Here is a 16607-nt window from a genome sequence, read left to right as displayed (position 1 = left end):
GGCGTTTTTTGTGCAGGCGTTTTTAGATTGAATAGAGACCAATGGAAAACGCATGTAATCTGCCCAAAAAGAAGCTCATGTACTTTTTTGAGCGTTGGGCGTTTTGCTCACAGCGTCAAAACGTTCAGATGTGAACAGGGGCCATTGAAATGAATAGGATTTGTCTTGTTGGGCGTTTTGAAAGCTGATCCTAGAGCAGAAAAACTCCCCAAAAACGCCCCAAAACACCTACATGTGAACGGAGCCTTAGGGTTTAATTTTTCCAATTCATCACCAATGTAAGGCACAGGTGGAAAGGCAGGCTGGTGACATCATGTTCATCACTGGTTCACCTCATCTACTCAGAGAAAGTTTTGCAGTCATAAGGAAAATGTAAAGCATTAATTTGAAATTGCGCCTGTGCTGAGTGGGCAACGTCCTTTGTTCGCAAGGCAGCAGGGCAGTCGCTCGACACAGGACCTGAAATTTTGTGGAGATCATTGTAGTGGCTGTGTCTTCTACAGGGATATCCAGCTTCACAAGGGATCCCACAGGTTTGGTAAAGGTTTAAGCTGGACCAATGTAAAAAATATCTATACCAGGAATTCTTCTTTAACCGTCACCAGTAGCTTTATGTGGTGGACTGGTAATGGAGCCCATTACTATAATATGAGATATTATTTATAAAAGAGACCGACGTTTTTCCACTAAAATGAAAATCACAGCTGTAAGCCAGGGGGAGTCTATACATGCTACTATTTGGAGACAGTCAAAAGTGTTGGAGGATATTAATTTAAACAGATGGTCTCCTTTAAACTGCAAAGGTTTACCCGAGCCCTCCATAGCTTCTTAATAAACTTTATTTAGGTTCCTTAATAAAATTAAATATAAGAGATTATTGAACGTAGTGGGCAGAACATCACATAGAAAGCTTGGTTATCAAACAGAGTGAATGAACCCTTTGGGCTTATACACAGATGTCCAGCCACCCAAGATATATGGAATCCTTTACTCCAAAAAGTAAACAGCCAACGATAATCCCAGCTCACATCTGCTTTTGATACAATTGAAAGCCTATAGATCATTAATGCGGCCAATGCCAGCAGCTGATTTTCATTGGTTTGTTTTGTAACCTTGAGTTCGTGGCAGGACTCCTTTGTTGGTTATTAAAGAGGGGTAAAGGGCAGCGGGGGTGGAAAACCCAAAACCAACATGCGTGTGTTACGATCACTTAAACAAAGCGATACCAGTATAGCACATAGAAACCATGTCTCAATGCACACACACACACACACACACACATCTGAGAAATCCACTGAAACCAAACAGAATATTACACAATGCATTCTTCCCTAGAATCACTAATTCAGGTTATACCTTTACTGGAAGTCCTCAAACGCTAACAAGGCAAATATGCCTCCTATTGATTAATTGGCTGGAGTGATACACTGTTGAAAGATACATTGCAGCTGATAAGGAACTAAACTGATAGCGTCGTTGACTTAAGTGATTAGCAATCAGAGATCAGAGAATCAGATGATCTCGCTCTTTGCAGAAAACTTGGATTTTATTCCTTAAAATTGGCTTGATTAACTCAACATTTACACTTGAAGAGACGCAGCGCAAACTACAAAGAAAGGCCTGTTTGTTTTCCACCTTATCACCTTTGCCCACTAATCAGCATTGACACCTGGCTTGTGATACTGTCAATGGATGCTGGTATTGTTCACACTTTTGGGAGGAAAGCTTCACACCATGCTTTAAAGTGTGTGAATGTATGTATAGCCACAACTTTATTTTTATTTTTTTTAAGTTTTAAATAATTCAAATTCCACTTCCTGTGGGTTATTTTTTTCTGTCTGGTTGAAGATGCAACAGGAAGTGAATAGTAATCTCTAAAAACATGAGGATAAAACCCCAACTTTACCAAAACGAGTGTCCCCTGTGGAAAATTTTCCCTCACCTCCTGGTTCTGATAAATAATGAAAATTTAGTTTTTTCCTGTCACTTTCAGTGATAAGGGTAATCACAACGAGTTAAGAGAAATGGAAAAAAGTTTGCGCTTTAAAAAAAAAAAGGAGTTTTCAAAAGTTGCACCCCAAATATATCCAGTTAGCAAATGAAAGGTATCGCACTACATTTTTCCATGATTTTTTTCCCATAATAGATATATTGAAAATGTTCACAAGTACAAGTAAATGACAAAGCAAAAGGACACACCGAAAGAGGTAGTTCATTAATAAGGGGAAATACAACATCCCTCTGGGCTGACATCACAGGCGTAACTAGAACCTTCAGGGCCCGGGTGCAAGAAACCATTAAGGCCCCCCGGATCCCTGGCCTGCAGCGGGACCATTTCACAAGTTCTGCAGTGAGCCCCCTTCCTGCCATCTTGGGGGTGGAATGCCAGGGCCCGCTCACAAGTGTGACCTTTGCGATCCTGGAAGTTCACCCACTGGTGTCAATAGTTTTTATTTTTTGGTATTTTAATTGTATTATTTTATATCATTTTATTTTATTTTTTTACAATGTCACTGACTATGACTCTGTCCACACCAGTTTGTCCACACAAGTGAACTGGATAGGAGGAGTGGCAGGGGCAGCATACAGAGGAACCAATCTCCTCCATTTTCCTCCTGCAACTACAGGAGGAAAAAGGAGGACAGTGATTTCTCTTCATGCTGCCCCCGCCCCCCCCCCTCCTATCCAGGTGTACAGGGGAGCCACACAGGCCCCCTGGAGCATGGGGCCCGGTTGCAATTGCAACCCCTGTAGTTACGCCCCTGGCTGACATAGGCTAGCCCAGTGCACAAAACCAATCAGAAAAACAGACTTCCAGGTTGAATCCAAGTCTTTTCCACATACGAGCACCAACTGGAGAAATACTAGCTAGACAAAAGCCGTCAAACAGCCAAAGTTAGCTATAAACATAGGCGGGCAGGTAAGACAATGCATACCCCTGAGGGTTGATAATTATTTTATTAGGAAAAATCTACATACAAAATTACGACAAGTATACAGACAACCCAGAGGGAAAAGGACAGGCTATGATCTTAAAAAGGGAAAGTGCAAAGTAACAAGATAATATTTTGGTTCAAACATTTGTTAAAATTAATAAGGATAATAGTCACAAAAGATAAAGAAATTCCCAAAAGAGTCAGGTCCTTCAGCAGACATATTATACTGTTAGCAATGGTATTTCAGTTAGAAAGAGTTATATGAGGGAAATAAGAATATGACACAAAAATATGAAACGCTTCACAAATTTGCATGTCCTTCCTACTGGGCATGTGCGAAGCCCGAACCTCCGACTGAGTTTGTCGCATCGAAGTCAGCCAGAAGTGGGAGCACGTACATGTCAAAACCAGATACCTGCCCCCCTTCCCTCCCAAAAGGTGGCAATTGCCAAATGGGGCAGAGTAGGGGGGGAGGAAGCAAACAAACTGAGCTTTCCATTTTAGGTGGAGCTCTGCTTTAGGAGACTACTGCCTAAAGCCTCGTACATACGATAGAAATATCAGATGAATGATTGTCTATTTTTTTTTTTTTTTACATGCTAGTCTCCATTTCGAAAATGAAGAGGTTACTCAACTTACGAAAGTTCTCATACGACAGAATACAACTTCGGAATTGATGTAATGTGTTGTATTTTTTTTTTTTGTATTTAATGAATGAAACTGTACCGATGAAAACAAAAATCGTAAGATCTGGTATTGTACGAGAAAAATGTTCACGTTTGTCCCTTCGGATATTTTCGGATCAACTGTCGTGATCGGCTCTGGAAAGCTCTGTGCTAACAATCAGATTGTCGTACGATCGCTTCGAAAGCAGTATTTTTCATCCAATTTTCTTATTGTGTGTACTAGGCTTAAGACAACAATTTTCTGTTACTTTGGAGAGATTTCTTCCCAATTCCCATTATGTGTCTTGGGCAGGAAGTGAAGGAAATCTCACTGTCAAGAAAAAATACAACTTGATAGGTTTTAACTATTCCCTATAAAGCCTAAAACCAAAAGGGTTTTGGTTATAGATATAATGTATGTGTTGAAGAAGGTCATCTTACCAGCAGTAAACCTGGCAAGTTCTAATTTTTTTAATATTGCTTGTTTCCACATTAGGGGCAGAGACTCATACAACAATAAAACCCAACAGAGTATCTTAAAGTATACCTTCACCTTCTGGCAGGACACTCTCCCTCCTCTCCATCCTGCCCCCCCTCTGCAGAGCCAATATCGGGGTAACTTTTTTTTACATACTAGGGTTTTTATTTACCTAAAAGGCTTGGCCCATCCCCTAACTTCCGTAATTCCCCTAGGGGAATGACACGGAGTCCCCGATGCCTCCTGGGATACAGGATGTGCAGTCCCATTCAGTGAGGGGGGTGGGATGGGCCTAGCTGCGCCTGCACCCGGAACAGCTGGCAGCTGTCACAGGCAACATGGCCACGACGGTCCTGTGTAGCACCTGCAGAGAGGAGGATCCCAGCAGCTTAACGCTGGATCCGCTGGCTAGATATGTATGTCAACAATTCAGAACACAGTAAAATGTAATCAGAGGGAAAAAAAATGGAGGGAGGGGAAAGGCCAAAGCAGCCCAAAGAGTAGTCATTTTTTTCATTCAAACAGTATGTTGAAGAAACAAAATTACTTAATTCACCCATCCACACACTCCGTGTAGATGCGGGAATCATTCCCACTGAGCTATTGTATTCTGACAGCGGGAAGACTTCCCAACCACCAGAATACACTGATCAGTGTTGCAGGCAATAACCTGCCATGCTGATCGAGTGGGCTGGTTGTATAGAAGACTTAGATCAACTTCTATACAACCAGCCTTCCCATCCATGGATCAAAATGTGACCGGTACCGGGTAAACCAGCTGAATTTCGATCTATGTATGGCTGACTTAACTCTCCTTTAGTCTATCCACCACTAACAAAAAAATAAACATTTTGGCTTGAATTTCACTTAAAAGGTATAGAGATCAATGTGTGTTATTTTGGTTTGGTATGTACAGGTCTGCTTGTTATCTATTAGATTTATAGTACGCCCCCACTGATATATGACCTTTTCATGAACCTTTATAGATTTTAAAGAGATTCTATTTCCTGGACACCTTCCATTTTGCCTAAGACTTCATCTGGCATTTGGACCATATTTACAGTAGCCATATACAAACAAAGAGGTCCTCTACTATTGATATTAGTGTGGTATGTACAGAGCTAATCTAGATCACTTTTGTTCATCTAAGATTCATGCTCAATTATGATATCAATTATGCTCAATTATGATATAGAGGTAATTTTGTTTCATCTATATCACTTAGGTTGGCTGAATCTATCTGCTCCCGCACTCGCCTCCAGGGCAAGGTAAATTGTTGGCCCCTTGGCTCTTGAATTTCCATCTCTGTTGGTCTTGATGTCCAGGGTGAGCACCTGTGGTTCTCCAAAGCTACCAAACAATTTTAATAAGAAAAATGTATTATTTTGCCATTGTTTGTATATTGTATATTTACACATATTTTGTCCTTGCAGTGCTATGGTCCCCTTTTAGGTTCTTGAACTCCTGAAGAAGCGGCTCCGGCCGTGAAACATGTCGAGTGTGGCCCAACTGTAGGTTTTAACCCGAAGACATGTTGTATTTCACAACACAGATAACATATTGTCACTGCAGTTGTGCCTCTTGAACTGACCATTTTTTATGTAATCATTTATTTTATTTGTAATGCATTACTGATTGTTATATTTTTCTTGTCATACTATATGTAATAAAGATCTTTGTTTTTACCTAATTGTTTATGCTTTTTGACGATACCAAGAAAATCCTGCTTGCCCCTCTCCTTTCCCCTTTGGGCTAAACCTTGACCTAGAAAGCTTATTTTACTAATAGGATGAAGGTGCCTTGTTTATATACCATTTTTAAGGAGCATTGTCAGTTTATATAAATCAATAGATCAATAGATAGTATTCAAGCAAAATTGTACGAATAAGTCAAAATTCCCTTCCTCTTGGACATTCAAAGATGTGTTTGCATTATCTCCACCTTTCCCAGACTGTCTTCCAGTTTCTTGCCAATACACAAAGCACTACACAAAGCAATTCTAAATCACACTTGTGTTTTACAGTAACTCGTGAAAAAATGTAAATATATAAATTAACAGCGCTTGCCTAGAATGTAATACATTTTTTGGTTATTTCTATAAATGTGATTGCTGTGTTCTACCAACATTCGTGAAAAAATGTGTTTGTTTTTATTGTAATTTTAATGTGTTAGTTGCATTTCACTTTGTCCCTCAACCAAAACTAATAAAATATTTGAATTAAATAACATGTACTTCTATTTTTACTGCTAAGAAGTCTGTATCAAATTTTTGATATATTTCTTGTTAGAACAAGTCGCCACCTCTTCAATTTTATAATATTATTACCAAGCCCCTAAAAGCAGTTCTGATGTCAGTCTATAGGGTGATATGTCATTGCACAAGTACATGATTTACTGTAATGAAAAAAGCTGGAGAACAAAAATGTTTTCGCTTGCTATGTGGTGCAGGGCTTATGCCTCGTACACACGCAACGATTATCGGCCGACTGATCGTCCGACTTTTGTCCAGAGTGGTGTTTTGTTGGTTGGAATGTGCCTAGACTGCACACGAATTTTCTCAGCCAACAAAAACCAACTTCAGAAGTGATGTCATGTGTTGGTTTACTTTCCGTGTGTTTTTTCTTCTCTGAGCATGCCCAGTCTTGCTCATCAGATTTTTGTCTGCCGAAATCTGTACTGACTGACGGAAAATCGGCCGTTGTGTTGTTGGCCAACAAAAATTTTATAGCCTGCACACCAGATTATTTTTGGCCGAAAAGTCGGAGTCGGTTGTCGGAAGCATCATACTAACAAGCCAAAAAACGGCCGATCGGACGTTGGCCAAAAATTCCCGGCCAATAATCGATGCGTGTGTACGGGGCATTAGTTTATGCATACATTATCATACAATTTGAAGCATCGTAATGTCAACTTCAGAGATGAGCAAAGGGATTTTGTCAAGACGGAGTTAGACAAATGTTGCCAAACTGGAAAATTTCAATTTCACAATTTGGATTTATTTAAAGGTTTTTACTGTTTTCTACTGTCTGTTTTTTTTTGTTTTTTTTTTTTAATCGATGTGGGGAAAAAAAATAAAACGAGGCTAACGATAGGAAGTTTTTGACCAGATTTAGGATAGATGAAAGGAGTTTCCAGGGTTGATTTACTGTTTTTTAGGAGTATTACATTTTCAACAAATGCAGAAACATAATGGTTGACCTGGCTAGTAATGCAGAATCTTTGTGTACTGAACTGAAATCTCAAACAATGTTATAAATTCTCCCAGCTATCTTCTGTGAGCTACAAAATACCGTATTTTCAGGCATATAAGACGACTGGGCGTATAAGACGACCCCCCCTAATTTTCATCTACCGGTAATACTTATACTTAGGTTACCTTGGAGATATTATACTCGGCGTATAAGACAACCCCCCATTTTTGGGGGATTTTTTTGAGGTTCAAAAGTAGTCTTATACGCCAGAAAATACAGTACCTACCCTTTCATAACGGCAGCAGAGCTGTCTAGAGTGACAACAAGATAAATACAATACAGTACAATGAGTGAGAATTGTCACTTTAGGACACAAAGTGTGTTACTGGCAGGACCACTAGGTAAAAATTAAGGAAAAAAGTTTGAAACCTAATGCAGCCCCCTCACCCAAGGATTGATAATAAGCTGCAATACATTTAAAATAAATTTTTATATTTTTGCTTTTGGGTTCAGATAGGCATTAATGCAGGTTGCCAAATCTTTACACACTTATTGAAATTTCAGGGAAAGTAAAAAGGTTGCTTGCTTGCATTGATTTAAAAATAAATTACAGTTTGTTTCTGGACTCCGATAGGATTTAATGCATTTTGCCAAGTCTCCAAATTGTATTTGACATTTCAGGAGAGTTAAAAATTTCAATTTTGCTAATCTCAAATGACATAAAAGCAACTTTACTGCTCTTGCTTGCTCTTTTGCTAAACTAGCTGGAAAACCCATGAGTAAAACAGGTCTAAAATATACAGGCTGTAGGTCCCATTCACACTGGAGTATTTTGGAGCTCCCAACGCTCAGGGAGAAAAAAGAAAAAAAAATCAACTATTCTCTATGGTGGTTGTTCACATCTGCACTCCATAACACCTGAGGCCAAACACCTGAAGCTCTAGAAAGTTATTGGGCTACTTTTGGAGCTTGATTGGGGCAGATTGGTGCATTTTAAAGCAGCTGAAAGCAGAAACACATAAATGTTGTAACAGATAATAGTTTTCTCTTTTGGCTAAGACAAAAACGCCAAAGCTTCAAAATGCTTGGAAAACGCTGAACAAAAACGCTAACAAATGCGCAACTAAATGCCCAAAAAGCACTCAAAAACATGAAACTCAGGAATGAATGCAGCCACACAATCAGAAATAAATTCTACAAGGCTGAATTTGCTGTCGCTTTTCCATCATGCTGCAGTTTGCTATTACTAGGAACTGTCCACATCATTATAAGTCAGAGGGGAAATATATAGTCAATTACGGTAAATTAGAAGGGCCACAGCAGGGCAAGATTACTAAATCTGCCCCTATATGCCAATTCATTGCTTTCACTACTCTGCTGACACTTGTCACAGCAACAATTCACAGCAGCTTTACTTTCCACATATACATTAAAAAAAAAAAAAAAATGAAGCCTACCATACCGCTTTACTCCAGGTAGCCATTCCTTCAAGTGCTATTCCTTATTTTTCAGAGTGGAAGAGAGAGGAAAGGTCTTTTCGGAGAGCTAGTGAACTCAAGACTAGCTGATAATAGATTAGTGCTGATTGTTTGCCCCGGGAGATCTGTGCAATGGTGATGAAGGGTGTCAGCTGTCCTTGAAGACAATGGCCCTATTGGCAGATATTCTACAATCAATGCTTGCTAACATTTACTTTCACATCTGGTTTTCAGGGAGCCAATAGGTTTAGCCGGTTGTATAACCAGTAAAAAACAATAATATATAGTTTCAAGGTGTAGTTAATGTTTATTATTAATAAATAAATCTATAGCATTTGCTTCATTTACCATTTTTTTTTGTAGTTAATAAGAATACGAAAATCAAAAAGTCTAACTTCCTTGAGAAATGAAATTTAACACTTATGCCTCGTACACACGCAACGATTGTTGTCCAGTGTTGTTGTGTTGGTTGAAATGTGCTCTAGACTGCACACAAATTTTGTCGGCCAACAACAACCAACTTCAGAAGTGATGTCATGTTCTGGTTTACTTTTCGTGTGTTTTTTCTTCTCTGAGCATGCCCAGTCTTGCTCATCTGATGTTTGTCGGCCGAAATCTGTACTGACTGATGAACAATCGGCCGTTCTGTTGACGGCCAACAAAAATTTTATAGCATGCACACCAGATTTTGTTCGGCCAAAAAGTCACAGTCGGTTGTCGGAAGCATCATACTAACAAGCCGACAATCGGCCGATCAGACGTTGGCCGAAAATTTACGGCCAACAATCGGTACGTGTGTACGAGGCTTAATCCTGGGATCACACTATTACGAACACAGACATCGCAAGTGATTCGCACCACATTGCTGTGCAGATCACATGCGATGTCTGTGCAATAAGAATTCGGCCATGCAGTTGTATTGGATTTGCATGAAAAAGGCCCAGGAACCTTTTTTTTCCCCCGCACTGGAATCGGATTGCATAGGTGTTCACACCCATGCAATCTGATTCTTGTCTGAATACACGATATATCTGCGAACAGATCATTAACTTTGTATTGGCATCTGCAGCGGTTGGCTGAGGGCAGAGTGAACTACCTGCGGGGGAGATGCAATGCGGGAACTCGCATTAGAATTGAGCTGGTTCCCGCATCGCAGTAGTGTGGACCCAGGCTTACTGTACGAGATTACACTGAATGTCTCATTACAATTCCTTCCACTTTTGAAGGGACGTGTAAGGAAGATCCTCACACGTGGAGTCCAATCTCTTTGCTTTATTCTTCTATCTCCCATTAACAAAAATAAAAAACCCTTAAAGTGGAGGTTTAGGCAAAAACTACATAACTATCAGTAACTCTAATCTTACTCTATGCCACATTCTAAAGTGGGGGACACACTAGTAGAAAATTCCTGTCCGAGGTAAAATCGTATGATTTTCAGCTAGTGTGTACACAACTTTCAGCAGCCGACGCCGACATTTTCAACGAAAAAAAAGCGGAGGCACAAACACCAAAATTTTTATCATCCATCCCCAGCACAACCAATTTTCAATTACTGTGTATGCAGTACGTCCGCAAAAAAACGGATACCAAAGAACGCGCATGATCTGAAGTTGCTGACAACCCGTAAGTCTAGGAACAAATGTCCCAAAAAAAAAAATTGGACAAGAAATTTTGTGAACATTATGCACTGTCAACTAAAATGGTTATGACCGCTGAGCATGAGAGAGAAAAATCGGAGGATATTTAGTCCGATTTTCGTCAAGTGTGTACGAGCCTCTAGCCCTGTAAAGCCAAAATCGCTGTACCTACCTGTTCTGCAGCTGATCTGGTCTGATCTCCAGCGGCGAATGTTGTGTGCTAGACAACGGCTGTGAACTGCCTGAGAAGTGACGTCACAGAGGTACTATGGGGCTCCCGTTGTCGGCTGCCTCTCCTGCAAACGCCTACAAAGTGAAGCTGCTGCTGACAGCTCAGTGCAGCTTCCACTTTAAGCCTAGTACACACGATGCGAAAATTGGATGAAAAATACAACTTTTGGAACGATCATTCGATAATCTGATCCCTAGTACACAGCTTTCCATAGCTGATCATGACAGTTCATCTGAAATTATCCGCAGAGACAAGCAAAAAAATACGATAACAGAACAAATGATTTTCGTAAAATCAATACAGTATTCATTCGTTAAAAATCGAGGAAACAAGACCGTGTATGCTTAGAAACGAAAGAATGCATTACAATACATTATATCATCGTGGGAAGTTATATTCTGTCTTACGAAAATGTTTATAACTCTAGTGACCAATTTGTTTTCAATATGAGACTGGGGAGAGAACTGGAACCCTCCAGCATGGAGAAGCATTGGGTGGAGGCTTGGACTGTTCTAGCTAGGGTTGCCACATCATCCCTTTAAACCAGAACACATATAAATTACACAGGTTCTGAGGCTGATATAACGCACATAAGGAACTAAGTGAGTTTAACTTCTTCAGATCCGCGCTATAGCCGAAGTACGGCTACAGCGCAGACTCGAATTTCAGGGAGGCCGTTTTTAAACGGCCTCCCAGAGACAGGCTTCCTGTGCGCTCCCGCGAGCGGGCATCAGGGAAAATCTGTGTCGGCCGTGTCCCTTGGACACAGCCAATCACAGATCGTGGTAAATGGCCAATCACAGCGGCCATTTACCACGTGATCGGACCATGCAATGAGAGATGATCTCATATATAAACATATGAGATCATCTCTCATCACCAGCGCTCCTTCCTCACACAGAGACTGCAGTGTGAGGAAGGAGCAGAGCCCGATCAGCTGTCGGGGACACAGAGGAATGTAATCAGGGCACTGATCACCAGTGCCCTGATTACACAAGGTAAATAAAATACAATAAGTGCCCACCATCAGTGCCCACAGTGCCCGCCATCAGTGCCCCCCATCAGTGCCCACAATCAGTGCCCATAGTGCTGCCAGTCAGTGCCCATCAGTGCCTGCTCATCTAGGCACTGATGAGCACTGACTGGCAGCACTATGGGCACTGAGTGTGGGCACTGATGGTGCTGCCCATCAGTGCTCATCAGTGCCACCCGTCAGTGTCCATCAGTGCCATCCGCCAGTGCCCATTAGTGCCGCCTATCAGTGCCCGTCAGTGCCGCCCGTCAGTGCCGCCTCTCAGTGCCCAGCAGTGCCAGCTCTCAGTGCCCAGCAGTGCCACCTATCAGTGCTCATCAGTGCCGCCTATCAGTGCTCATCAGTGCCGCCTATCAGTGCTCATCAGTGCGGCATATTAGTACCTCTTTATCAGTGCCACCTCATCAGTGCCCATAAGTGCCACCTCATCAGTGCCCATCAGTGCAGCCTATCAGTGCCCATCAGTGCCGCCTCATCAGCGCACATCAGTGAAGGAGAAAAATGTATTTATTTTCAAAATTTACTCGCAGAAAATAAGAAAAACTTTTTTTTTTTTTTTCAAAATTTTCTTTCTTTTTTCTTTTTTTTTTATAAAAAATAAAAAACCCAGAGGTGATTAAATACCACCAAAAGAAAGCTCTATTTGTGTGAAAAAAATGATAAATATTTCATATGGGTACAGTGTAGCATGACCGCACAATTGTCATTCAAAGTGTGAGAGCACTGAAAGCTAAAAATTGGTCTGGATGGGAAGGGGGTTTAAGTGCCCAGTAGGCAAGTGGTTAATTACCACCTTAATCAACCACAGAACCTGTGTAATTAATGTGTGTCCTGGTTTAAACGGATGAGGTGGCAACCCTAGTTCTAGCCTGTAGGCCCTTTTAAGGCTGAATTCCAGATATGGACCTGTTTGCATAGTTACAATGGTCCAGCTCAGACCCATTTAAGAATGTATATGCAATGCCTGGCCAATGCCTGTGGAAGCTGGAAATTACTGCAGTAGACACTATTAGTCCAGAGATCTCCACTAGCTTCCGGGTCCCGTGCAAAGTGGCTGGCCTGCTGCATGGGTGCCATTCTGGAAACACTTTGCATTTTTGCAATGTATGCAACGTGTTCTATGATTGGATGAGGTAGAGATTGTGACATCACTGCTCTACCTCGTCCAATCAAAGATTCCTTTGCATTCTCTGAGATAATGCAAAGTGTTCCCTGAATGGTGCCCTTACTGAGCAATTGACCTTCTATGTCACATTTGCTGATTTTTACATGACCCTTTTTTTAGTTTGCTAAAGGATTAATAGAAGGCCTGCTAATTTTACTATATTTGCTTAATGTTAAAGATTAACGTTGTTCTAAAGGCTAAAGGTAAAAAAAAACTTCTGTATCCAGCTCCTCACAAAGCCCCCCCCCCCCCCCAACTTATACTTACCTGAGTTCCATTGCAATCCAGCGATGTGCACGAAAGCAGCTCTCTCTGTTCTTCCCCTCCTCACAGGGCAGATCCACAGCAGCAGGACCCATTGGCTGCCTCTGCTGTCAATCAAACTCTGTGACGAGGGGGCTTAGCATTGCCCTGCTTTCTGTGTCTATGGACACAGGCAGCGGGCTGGAAGAGCGAGCCTGCACGAGGAGCTTCCTATGGATTCCCTAGATGACGAGCCAGGAGCACCAGTAGGACACCCGAAAAAAGGAGGATCGGGGCTGCTCTGTGCAAAACCATTGCACAGAGCAGGTAAGTATAGCATGTTTTTTTTTTTATTTTGTGCAAAAAAAAAGAAAAAAAACTTACATTTAGAAACACTTTAATGCTTCTTACACACTGTTGTATACAGTATATAAAATTTGTGATTTTTCCCCATAGTTTAAAGTACATAATTGTCACTTAGACTACATCGTTCACTACATACAGTTAGCTGTCACTTGTTCTAGACGCTAGAGCAGACCACTTGCAGTTGACACTGACACTACCAGGCAAACTATAAAGCCATTGTTAAGCTACACACGCCATTTGTTCTCCCTGAATAATGGCTATTTAAATAGTAATTATTGTCCCAGGAAGCCAGTTGTTAAAATGCAAATATCTCTAATGACTTCTATAATGGAATCCATCTACAGGGATGCATCATCACAAAAAGCCAAAACAGTACCACAAAAGCTGTGATTGGTAGCCAGGATTTTGACCACAAATCCTTTTGACCTGCGGCGGTGTCCTCGGGTGCTCTCACACTTTTTATTACTCTCCCAGTAAATTTGAGAATAACTGTAAATGCAGACTAGATCACAAACCATTACCATGTACATAGATATTCCGTGTTCAGTGTGAGCATTTCAGGAATAGTAGGGTTTAAAAAACTTTTTTGTAAAAATGTAAAAGCATGAATATGCAGAGATTTATTTATCAACCATTTCAGCCCCAGAAGATTTACCCCCCCCCCCCCTTCATGATGAGTCCATTTTTTGCGATATAGCACTGTGTTACTTTAACTGACATTGGCGCAGGTGGTGACACTTTACCCAAATAAAATGCGCTATAAAAAAAAAATAACCATCAAATGTTTACTCTCTGCTCTAAAATATATCCAATAAAAAAATGTGAAAAATCGAATTTCTTCATCAATTTTGGCAAATATGTATTGTGCCACATATTTTTGGTAAAAAAAATCCCAATAAGAGTATATTGATTGGTTTGAGCAAATATTGTAGTGTCTACAAACAATAAGATACATTTATGTAATTTTTATTTATTTTTATTATTTTTTACTAGTAATGGCAGCGATCAGCGACTTCGAGTGGGACTGCAATATTGCGGCAGACAAATTGGACACTAACTGACACTTTTTGGGAACCAGTGACATTATTACAGTGATCAGTGCTAAAAATATACACTGTCGCTATACTAATGACACTGGCAGGGAAAGGGTTAACATTTGGGGCGATCAAAGGGTTATCTGTGTGCCTAGCTAATGTTTTAGAGTAGTGGGGGAGGTGCTTTTACACGTGGAAGACATGGATCTGTGTTTCGGCTTTACAGGAACACAGGAGCACAGGATTCATGCCTTCTGTACTGACAGAAAGGCAATCAGCCTTGATTACATAGGTAGATCACCATTCTGCCTGTGTACAGAACAATCAGAGGGTGCCGGCGGACATTGGGTCCATGGGACCAGCTGATCAGCTCCTGCTGTGTAGAATCACAGCAGGAGGCCTGATACCTAGAAGTACAGGATCATGTACTGTATATATATGTGATCTTGTGCAGCGTGGCCGCCCTGTAGCAGTAAATGTGCTATAGGGCAGTCAGCATGCGGTTAAACTGTGTGCAAAAAGGTGGATGACTGTGTTATGTATTGTAGCCTACCAATCATTGGATGTGGTTGTATTAGTTGTTTTTTCTTCGAAGTTTCTAGTTCTTTATTATCATGTGGGAATTGGCCAGTAACACTGTCACATACCTGGTCAGAGGCCAAAGTCATGAGGGGGCTTTCTGTGCGGCTGATTGCAAAGCACCCCTGAAAGTGGTAATAGCAGGTGCTGCACCCAAAGAAGCACAGGTTGTTAGCTGTATTGTTACAGAATGGTCCACTGTACCGAGGCACTTTCTGGAGACAGAGCTGGGCTGGATGACAGCTGGGCCAAGTGAATCTCTGGATGTGCAAACGGGTCGGAAGAACTGGTCTGAGCAGGAGACGTAGTCGAGAGTCAGAACCAGGGTCAGTCACGGTAAGCAGGCAGGAGTTTAAGCAAGAGCATAGTCAGGAGCAGGCCGGGGTCATGCACAAAAAGCAAGCAAAAGCGGAGTCCGTGGAAGCAAGCCGAGGTCAGAGCCAGGAGAAAAACTGAGGTCAGAGCCAGAAGCAAGCCAGGTCAGTAACATGAAATCGAAGAAAACAGAACGCACAGGAGAGGGGGTTACAGAAAGCTGACAACCAACCAGCAACTTCTGAGCATACCCACCATCCTTATAAAGACATTGGGCTCCAGTAATTATTGTGCACCCAGGAACTTTTCTAAAATGTCTGCCCACATTCCTGTGCAGATGAGCACTGCCATGTTGGAAATTGGCAAATATGCCAGGTTATTGTGCATTTCTCTCTCTGGTTAGCCCCCTGACAAGCACACCTCCTATCTTAGAGCAGCTACATTCATTCCTTCACTGTATCTAGGAGTAATGTAGCCACCCTTGGCCATCAGCATTGGCAATTGGTAGAGAGGGTAGTATTAGATCAGACATGCTCAACCTGTGGCCCACAACCTCAAACCTATGGCAACCCGCACAGGGTGTGCAGGGTTTGCCTAGGCACACCCTGATCACCTCATGCGCATGAACATTATCATTCTGTGTGTAGGCGGGAGATGGGAAAGATCTTCCTTTTATCAGCTCTGCCATAAGAGAAGTGCTTACGCATTTCATTTTCATCATCTTCTTGTGAGTTTATTCCAATTGCAGTTGGAGTGGAAATTAATAGTAGAAGGCAAAAACTCACAAACATTCACTGAATAAAGTTTTTTTAATAGGACTAAAACTGAACCCTTTGGAGTGCAGGTATAATTCATCACTCTTTTACACATATATTTACTATCATTGCAGTGTTTTTTGGGATTTGCACGTGTAGCGGGTGCCGAAATTCACACACACACACACACACAGGCTCTCAGGGAGAGACACAGCCTGTCAGTTCCTACGGGGGAATTCACACACACACAAAGAGCAGCTCACTCTGCTCTCTCCCCTGCTTCCTTATTGGCAGGGGGAGGGAACCAATGGGACTCCAGCACAGGAGGCACAAAGTATCATGGGACATGTAGTCATCAGCACAGGTAGCCCCAATCTAACCTCTGGTGACAGAGACTACAGAGGCCAGCATGCTCTGGGGGGAAAGAAGAGAGGACTCCATTTTATCTGCCTGAGACAAGGGCAGAGAGATAGACATGACTGGAAGGGCTGCTGTTACCC

The 16607-nt window shown here is 41.6% G+C and overlaps 1 protein-coding gene across 1 annotated transcript in view; it reads right to left on the bottom strand.

The window, feature by feature from the left end:
• Positions 1-8859, bottom strand: part of ENPP2 (ectonucleotide pyrophosphatase/phosphodiesterase 2) — a 208490-nt gene extending 199631 nt beyond the window's left edge. The window contains exon 1 of the mRNA XM_082258215.1: positions 8733-8859. Coding sequence (XP_082114341.1) covers positions 8733-8753 — 21 coding nt within the window. The 5' untranslated portion in view covers positions 8754-8859. The remainder of the gene's footprint in view (positions 1-8732) is intronic.
• Positions 8860-16607: the final 7748 nt, after the last annotated feature.

Source organism: Pelophylax lessonae (genome assembly GCF_965119305.1).
Source record: "Pelophylax lessonae genome assembly, chromosome: 5".
In the NCBI taxonomy this organism is placed as follows: domain Eukaryota; kingdom Metazoa; phylum Chordata; class Amphibia; order Anura; family Ranidae; genus Pelophylax; species Pelophylax lessonae.
This window is presented reverse-complemented; position numbering and strand designations above follow the sequence as displayed.